Raw genomic sequence first — 9,215 nt, 5'->3', positions numbered from 1 at the left:
CCTTAACCATCTGACTACCTTCTCTCTCACTTCTCCCCTCTGGGTCTCTAACACTTCAGCCAACTTGAATCACTCCTTGTTCCCCTCGTATGTGCCATGTTTTCTTCCCTATGGGACAAGATCTATCCACAACATTTTCACCACCTTTATTCCCATTTCTTCCAACTCCACAGAACCTAATAACAATCATCATTGTAGACACTTGCTGAGCACTCACTATGTGCCAGGCACTGCGCTGAGTATGTACAGGCATTACACCATTGAATCTCACACTGTGTAAGGGACACACTGTTATTATATTAGCCCTATCATCCTGAGGAGGTGTGCTCTGCCTGGACCCCCTCAGATCCTTTTCCAGCTCTGCGTGCTTGCCCTCCTGCCCAGCATCTGCAGACTTGTCTGATACAGCTCACGGAGCAACTTTCTGAAGACTGCCTCTTGCCGGCAGGTGAAGGGAGTCCAAAGGGTCTGGGAGCATGGGGTGTCCTCCTTCCCCCAGTGACTAATGACAGAGGGACTGGTGTGGGAATACCAGCCTCCCCGCCCTCCCCCCACAATTCCTTTGCCTCCAGGCAGGATTCACTAGAAAGGGTGATCCCGGCTCAAGGGCTCTCCACAGAATCAGGCTGAGGTGGTTTCCTGCCCTTCTCTATCTTGCTTCTCTACTCCCTCACCTTTCCTCCTGGAAGCACTTCTCTGATAAATCACCTCCTCCTGAATCTTTGGTTCATGATCTGGGTGTGGGGGAACTTGACCTAAGACTCTAGCCTGGCTAACACAAGATCAGTTCCCATTCAAACCCAAGCAGTCAGATCTAACTCCAGGCAGATTTGAGACTCCTAACCCCCCCATTACTCCCTGTGTCATGTGGGTGTGATGATTCTGTTCCGTGTCCCGTTCCTAGCATTCTGCTGAAAAGTTACCAGAAGATGTTGGAGCAGTATCTTTTTTTTATTTATGATTTTATTTATTTATGATTTTATTTATTTAACTGAGAGAGAGAGAGAGAGAGAGCACAAGCAGAGGGAGGGACAGAGGCAGAGGGAGAAGCAGGCTTCCTTGCGAGCAGGGAGCCCGATGCGGGCCTCGATCCCAGGACCCTGGGACCATGACCTGAGCCGGAGGCAGACGCTTAACGACTGAGCCACCCAGGCGCCCCTGCTCTACTCATTCTTATTTCCCAGTAATGGGCACAGTGTCTAAAAGGTGCTCAATCTTTTGGGATCTAATTCTGTAGTACAAAAAACTAGATTTAGAACCATGGTTCTCAAATGCCATTTGCATAAGAAGCTGCTGGGGGTGTATTTTAACAAGTATCCCGAGTGATTCTGATGCAGGTGATTCTTGATCCATCATTAACAGTTTGAAAAGCACTAGTTTATAAGGTCCAAATACTTCATAATAACCAAGGAACATTTGTCTTATAAATACTTATTATATAGCATCTACTTCGTGCCTGGCACCATTGTAAGAAAATTAAAAATTTAAAAATAAAAACTTATGTAATCCACATCACAACCTTACGAGATGAAGGGCATATTATTACCCCAAGTTTTACAAGTTGGGAAACTGAGGCACAGAAACGCTAAGGAACTTGCCCCATCACCTACAGCTGGTAAGGGTTTGGACCAGGCATTTGGGCTCCAGAGGCTGTGCTCTTAACTGCTACCCCATACCACCCGTGCCACCGATATGTGTAAGCAAATCCACATTATTCCCAGCTTGCTTTCTGCTGAGCCCTTCCAAGGAGGCTGAAAGGAAAACAGGACCACGTGTCTGCATGAAACACACAGGAAATACTTTATTAGCTCCCAGATGGAGAATAGGGTAGAGTAAAAATATTTCAGTAGAAATCCATGGCTCTTCTCAATGAGCCCACTCGGGCACTCGTGGCCCCCCAGTCGCGGTAGCTCCTGTAGTCCCCCGGTCTCAGCAGGTACTGCCGCCCCCGGTAGCTGGGCAGCTCGTAGAGGATCCAGCAGCCCTCCAGCACGTGGAGGGAGTGGATCTCACTGAAGTGAAAGCGGTCATGAAGCGAGGAGCAGTCCTCCATCATCTCTACCATCTGGCCTCTGTAGTCCTCTCGCTCGTAGATCCTGATCCTGTGCGAACTGGTCTGTGGGTTCAGCAATCAGCAGATGAGGAAAAGTCAGAAAACCTAGCCCTTCACAACCAGCCACACACCCCACCAGGGGGAATGGGCATCTCTTTATCTTTTCTATATCAAAGGTGACCAAATTAAAGGAGACTACCAATACCAGGGCTGCTGTGTACAGTTGGGTAGGTTGTATACTGCAAAACTCAAAAAAAAAAAAAAAACCCACACCATTCACATAGACCATGATATGGATGAATATGTGAGTGGTGCTCCCTAGGGTTTTTTGGGGGGGCACAACCTTTATGAAGCATACACACTGGATCCATTTACTACCATTCTTAAGTAACAATTAGCATATAATTGTTTTGCTCTATCCTTCATAGACTTTTGGTGGTCTGGAGTTCTCCTTGGATGATATAAAAATAATTAGATATTAAAACAAAAAGACAAACATATCCCTAGCAAGAGGCATTATTTTGAATCACGATAGCATTAGAAGAGGCGAGGGAGAAAGGAAGTCAAATTGCTTTCTGGAAAGCGACGCACAGGTGCGCTGTGGCATTTCAGCGCAGGCCGTTCCTTAGTCTCTTCTGCCTTAAGCCCTGCTACTCTAACATCCTGGGAAGCAAGAGCCATCACAAAGATGAGATCTCAGTTCTCAGCTCTAACGTATGCGCAAAATAGTTTTAGGTCATTAATAAAAAGGGAAGCTCAAGATCATGAAGGAGGCCTGCACAGGACCAAGGGAGTATCCAACCTTTAGAAAAATGGAAAGTTAAGCTGTTTGTCCTGAGCAAATCCTGTCTGTCTTTCCTTGAGCGCTTGCTCTTCTTTTATCTGCCTTCCCAGAGGGTGCCGATTGTCTCACTGTCTTCCTGCTCCCACCACGGAACGCTCTTTAGAAGTTCTCACAAGCATCGTCCTGCAGTATGAATGACTGCTAATAAGCTATCCCCCACGGTTGGGAAAGGACCCACATGTACATCATTTAATTTGGTCTTCACAGCAGCCCGGCGCACATGGAGCAACCATTCTAGCCTTTTCTTCTTTTACGAGAAGCTAATGACTGGAGCTTTAAGTCTGTAATTAGAAAAGTCCGGACGGGGAAGGAGAAGCCCGGATTCTCAGGCTCCTCGTGCTCATCTGGGTCCATCAAGGCATTACACCCCCTGAGGGGGTTTCACACTTCGCAGAAGTGGTACATTTTCCAGGGGACTGTGTCATAGATTAGAGAATCCCCAACTGTGGGATTTCAGGCTGCTGGGGTTGATTTGGGGAACAGTGGGTTCTGCAGAAGCTGCCAGAATCACCTTGTTGGTTACTTGTTCTGAGTGAACAAAAACCGGAACTTGATGTTCATCATCATAATAGTTAATATTCAGGGGAAGCGGTAGCTCTCCATGTGCTAGCTACCCTCCTTTCATCCTTATTCCAACCCTATGAATTAGCTGCTTTTATTGGCCCCATTTTACAGATGAAGAGAGAGAGAAATAGCCCAAGGAACTAGCCCCAGGCCACCTGATGAGCCTGAATCAACATGTTGCTTATTCCTCACCTGTGCCACGGACCCTGGGAATTCCTGCATTTCTTTTCCCCAGTAGAGGTGAGTTGAATTTTAGCAAGGCAAAATAAACTTTTAAATTAAAAGCATTGCACAACATTTTCAGTGTTAGAAAACCCTAGAGATATTCACAAAGGAAAGGAGAACATAGAGCCAGCAACAGAGGGTGGCCACCCCGTAGTCTGAATGCCACATCTAGAGCTCCGGGGTGGCGGGAGGGCCCAGCAGGAGCCGGGGAGCCAGACTCACGTGGGGGATGAGGCGGCAGGAGCGGATGGAGTCGCTGAGGCCCAGCCACTGCTGGTAGTCGGGGTAGTCCCCGCGCCGCAGGAAGTACTGGTGGCCCGTGTAGTTGGGCTGCTCATACAGCATCCAGCAGCCGCTGTCCACGCGGATGGAGTTGCAGCGGCTGAAGTAGGGCTGCAGGTTCGGGTGGTCACTGCTGCACTCGTAGCAGCGGCCCTGGAAGCCGCGGTCCTCGTAGAAAGTGATCTGCAAGGCAAGGGAGGGAAAGGCTCAGAGGCCTGGCCCCCAGCCCCGGCGTGCGGGCCCCCCTCCCGGCCTGCGGCTGCGCTGGGCTCACCTTCCCCATGGCTGGTGGATGGAGGTCAGTGATGGGCCGCCCTGGCGCGCGCGTCTATATAGCAGGAGGGTTGCTGCGTTGGCAGGAACAACACAAAAGGGGCCCGCAGGGTGAGGAGGGGATTTTCTCTCTCTCTTTTTCTATATAATTACGGCGGGGGTGGGGTGGGGGACTTATTGTATGTTTTCTCTTAGACTCTCCAGTGTTTTCGAACTGATGACCCGCGTTAAAACTGTCACTTGATGCCTCTGGGGCCTTTAAATGAAGCCTATTTAGGAATTTGGAACTGAGCAAAAGCCCTTAACCGAGTTAATAATTGCAATGAAATATTTTAGTTTCTTTTTAAAGTTCAAGACGATCTCCTTTTGAGTAACAGAGCCAGGTAGTGACTGAGTCTGAGGTCAGAATGGACCCCAGCATGAAACGTTTCGATTGGAGAGCATTTTCTTGGTGTGAGAATCTGGAACATGGGGAAGAACCTGCCTTCTCCATAGTATGCTTAAAGTAAGATGGGATTTCCCTTGTAAGAGGAAGAAGCTCTCCATGACCCTACAGGCTGACAAGTGGGTACAGGAGATACTGCTAACACTTGAGGAAGGGTGATGGGGCGTTGGCCCTTGAGGAAGCCGGGTTTAGGCACCGGCCTCTACTCTGCTCCCTGGAGACTGGGCTGGACCAGCGTCCTCTCCAGGGCCTCAGCTGGGGTGCCTCTCACTGCACAGGCGTGGAGACCCACTTTTGAAATTCATGAGGTGACTCACTGGTGGTTCCAACTCACAGGGTAACTTTCTATTTAAGTTTTGCAAACTAAGTGCTAAGATTAGTTCTACCTGCTGATAAATACAAGTTAACATGCAAATGTAACAAGTTTAAAATCCTACAATCTTACAGAGCGTCTGCCTTTTCTCCCTTTCCCAGCCCTGGGCAAGCCCTGCTTGCTCTGTAGTTAAGGCTCTGACTCCAGGGGCTGGAGTCTGCTTTCCTCCCCCAAGACCCTACCTCCATCCCCAGCAGCTGCTGATGCTCAGCTCTCTTTAGAGCAGAGTTTCTCAGCCTCACACTATTTTGACATTTGGGGTCAAAAAATTCTGTTGTGGGTGGTTGTCCTGTGCATTTAAGGATGTTTAGCAGCATCCCTGGTGTCAACCCATAAGATGTTAATAGCATTAGTCTCCTATTGGTGACAACCAAAAATGTTTCCAGACGTTGAAAATGTTCCCTGGGGGAGCAAAATCAACACTGGTTGAGAACCACTGCTTCAGAAGAAGCAGTTCCTCAACTTGAAACAAACTGATAACACTATTTCATTCTTTAGTTTGGATTGTTGCCACCAAAATCTAATGCTAAAAAATCGTTTTCCCTGAACAAATTTCATTTGATGCACACAAGTTTAATAAACCTTATTCACATCCTTTCTTTTAAAAATTCTTACTTTTATAGAAAATTTGGAAGCTATAGAAGAAAACTTAAAACCATAGTCCTGTATTAAAAAAGCACTGTTGATGTGTATTTTAAAATTTCCTTTCAGTTCTGCAAGATAAAAGAGTTCTAAAGACCCATTGCACAACAATGTCCATATAGTTAACACTACTGTCCTATGTGGTTAAATATGGTTAGGATGGTAAATTTACTGTTATGTGTATTTTACCACGATAAAAAAAAAGGTATCTTTGCCCATCTGCCCACCCTTCTTAATTTTCACTTCTTTGATTTGATACTTTCATCTTTAAGAATTTCTCCAAAGGAAATAGTTAAAGGTACATGCAAACATTATGTATGGTAGTATGTTATCAGACTATGGTTTATAATATATATAAAAAAAGACACAAATGAAATGTCCAAAACAGGGCATTAATTAGGTAACTTATAGAACATCTGTTTGATGAGATATTATGCAGCTACCAAAAATCATATTTGTAAAGAATTTATTTAAGTATATGGAAAATGCTCACCATATGTTAAATTTCTTTTAAAGTAAGTGTATTACACACTGAGAAGTATTGCTGAAGGAAACAAGATATAAATAAATGGAAATACATTTTATGTTTATGGGTTGGAAGACTCAATATTGTTCAGATATTAATCCTATGCAAAGTGATCTACAATTCGATGGAGTCCTTATCAAAATTCTAATAACTTTTATGTAGGAATAAAAAAAAATCCCTCCTAAAATTCACATAGAATCTCAAGGGACCCTAAATCCCCAAAACAATCCTGAAAAAGAAGAACAGAACTGGAGAACTTGAATTTTCTGATTTCAAAAGTACTACAAAGCCACACGGATCAAAACAGTGTGGTACTAGCATAACAATAGACATATCGACCAACGGAAGAGAACAGAAAAACCCAGAAACAAGCCTTCCACATATATGGTTAACTGATTTTTGACAAGGTTGGCAGGTTCCCATTGAATGGGAAAAGGAGTCTTTTTAACAAATGGTACTGTGAAAAATGAATATCCACATGCAAAAGAATGAAGTTAGACTCCTACCTTACACCATATACAAAGACTAAATCAAAATGGATTAAAGACCTAAAGAACTAAAACCATAAACTCTTAGAAGGAAACAGAGGGGAAAAATTTCATGACACTAAATTTGGCAATGATTTCTTGGATATGACACTAAAGCATAGGCAATAGGTAGACTTCATCAAAATAAAAACTGTGCGACAAAGGAGACTATCAACAGAGTGAAAGGCCATGGAATGTAAGAAAATATTTGCAAATCATAAATATCTGATAAGGCATTGGTATCCAAAGTATTTAAAGAACTCCTACAATCCAGCAACAAGAAGCATAGAGCAAACAAACAAACAAACAAACAAAAAAACCCAAAAAAACCCCAACCAATCAAACAAATGAACAAACAAAAACAAACCCAATTTTTAGTACAAGGACAGGAATAGACATTTTTCCAAGGAAGATAAACAAGTGGGCAATAGTCATATAAAAAGATGCTTCACATCACTAATCACTGGAGAAATGCAATCAAAATTACAATGAGATACTACTTCATCCCTGTAAGGATGGCTATTATAAAACACAAAAATAAAATAGAAAATAACAAGTGTTAGGGAAGATGTGGAAAAATTAGAAATGTTGTGCATTGCTGGTGGGAACGTGAAAGGTTGCATGCACTGTGGAAGACTGTTTGGAAGTTTTTCAAAAAGTGAAACATTGAATTACCAGATGATCCAGCAATTTCCCTTCTATGCATATTCCCAATATAATTGAAAGCAGGGACTCAAGCAGGTATTTGTGCACCAGTGTTCATAGCATTATTCACAAGAGCCCAAAGATGGAAGCAACCCAAATGTGCATTGAGGGATGAATGGATGCAAAATATGTGGTAGATGCATAGAATGGAATATGATTCAGCCTTAAAAAGGAATGAAATTCTGACAAATGCCACAACATGGACCAGTCTTGAGAGCACCATGCTAAGTGAAATGAGCCAGGCAGGATGAATGCTGTATGATTCCATTTGTTTGAGGTACATATAAGAGTCAGATTCGTGGACACAGAGAGTGGAATGGTGGTTACCAGGGGTACTGGGAGGTGGGGGATGGGGACTTAGTGATGAATGAGTGTGGAGTTTCAGTTTGGGATGATGACAAAGTTCTGGAGATGAATACTGCTGATGGTCGCATGGCAACGTGAATGTGCTTTATGCCACCGAATCGAACACTTAAAGATGGTTATAATGGTAAATTTTATGTTATGTGTATTTTACCACAATTTAAAACATTTTCCATGAACAAAAAGAAAGGAATACATCTATGTTAATTTTATCAATATTAACTTCTTGATTTCAATAATTCTAATGAGGCTGTAAGAAAACAGTAAAATGGGGTGAATACTAGGGATTAGAAGGGAATTAAGCAGCATTTACAACAGTTTATTTTAAGGTACTTGTAGTCCTCTTACTTTATAATAGGAAATAAAGCAATAATAAATATAATTAATGTCTTAAATATTTTTTTTATTGGTTCCTTTCCCTCCTTGGGCTTTCTCCGTCTTTCTCCCTTTACTCTTTCCATTCCATTACCTTATATCACCAAAGCTTACACTCAAGAACCTGATAACATTTCAAGGTCTTCTTTAATCCTGGTAATTCGTGCTCTGGGCACAACTGTGTTGTGGGCAAAGATCACTGGGTGATCGTCTTCACCCAGCCTTCCTTGTATGCTGCCTCAGTTGCAGCTAGCAGCTATGCTATGGTCACCAGGGATACCTACCTGCTCCAGGACTATGCAGATGCTAAATATGGTGGGAGACAGACAAATCCTGGGGCCCTGATGACATTGCTGAGCTGCTGAATCAACCATCCCTAAATCCTGTGCCATCCCAATACTTCTGTCACATGAGCTAGTAGATTTCTGTATCGCTTGCCCTTTTGATATGGGGCTTCTGCTACTTCCAGTCTAATGTTCCTGAAGCAATTCAGATTCATTTTTGGCTGAGAGATGAGGTTGAATTTTTTTTTTAAGACTTTATTTATTTATTTAAGAGAGAGAGAGAGCAGTGGCAGGGGGAGGGGCAGAGGGAGAGGGAGAAGCAGGCTCCCGACTGAGCAGGGAGCCTGATGCAGGACTCGATTCCAGGACCCTGGACCATGACCTGAGCCGAAGGCAGACGCTTAACTGATGGAGCCACCCAGGCGCCCTGAGATGAGGTGGAATTTTGATCAAGGTTTAGAGAACAAGCTGCTCACCAGAGGGAAGGTGGAGAAGAGTAATTCAAGGCATGGAAATGATGTGAGCAAAGGCAAAGAGACATGAAAATGCTTGGTGTGCTGGGAGGACTCAGGTGCGTCAGAGCGTCAGGTGACAGGAGAGGGAGTGGATGGGTTGGGGCTAAGTTCTTGTAAGAAGAATTTTCCCTTGTTGACACTGGAGAAATACCAAAGGTTTTTAAGCAGGGAAATGACTTGATCAGATCAGTCTTTGAACATACACACCCTTCTTCCTTT

At 43.9% G+C, this 9,215-nt stretch overlaps 1 protein-coding gene across 2 annotated transcripts; it reads right to left on the bottom strand.

The window, feature by feature from the left end:
- Window positions 1-1,843: 1,843 nt before the first annotated feature.
- On the bottom strand, window positions 1,844-4,251 carry LOC114216002 (gamma-crystallin F-like). Of its 2 annotated transcripts, XM_088022072.1 has the most exons (4): window positions 4,243-4,251; window positions 3,909-4,151; window positions 3,379-3,386; window positions 1,844-2,111 (listed from the first exon to the last, which is right to left on the bottom strand). In XM_088022072.1, exons 1-4 carry the CDS (start codon window positions 4,249-4,251, stop codon window positions 1,844-1,846), a joined length of 528 nt encoding a protein of 175 aa, XP_087878198.1. The 2 variants fall into 2 exon arrangements, with proteins under 2 accessions (XP_087878198.1, XP_027968049.1); XM_028112248.1 differs by lacking the exon at window positions 3,379-3,386 and having other exon boundaries at window positions 1,844-2,116.
- Window positions 4,252-9,215: the final 4,964 nt, after the last annotated feature.

This window comes from Eumetopias jubatus, unplaced genomic scaffold (assembly GCF_037043125.1).
Source record: "Eumetopias jubatus isolate StellerSeaLion01/CBP00866 unplaced genomic scaffold, mEumJub1_p1.0 scaffold_3, whole genome shotgun sequence".
Lineage (NCBI taxonomy): Eukaryota > Metazoa > Chordata > Mammalia > Carnivora > Otariidae > Eumetopias > Eumetopias jubatus.
Note: the sequence above shows the minus strand (reverse complement) of the source record. Positions and strands in the feature narration are given on the sequence as shown.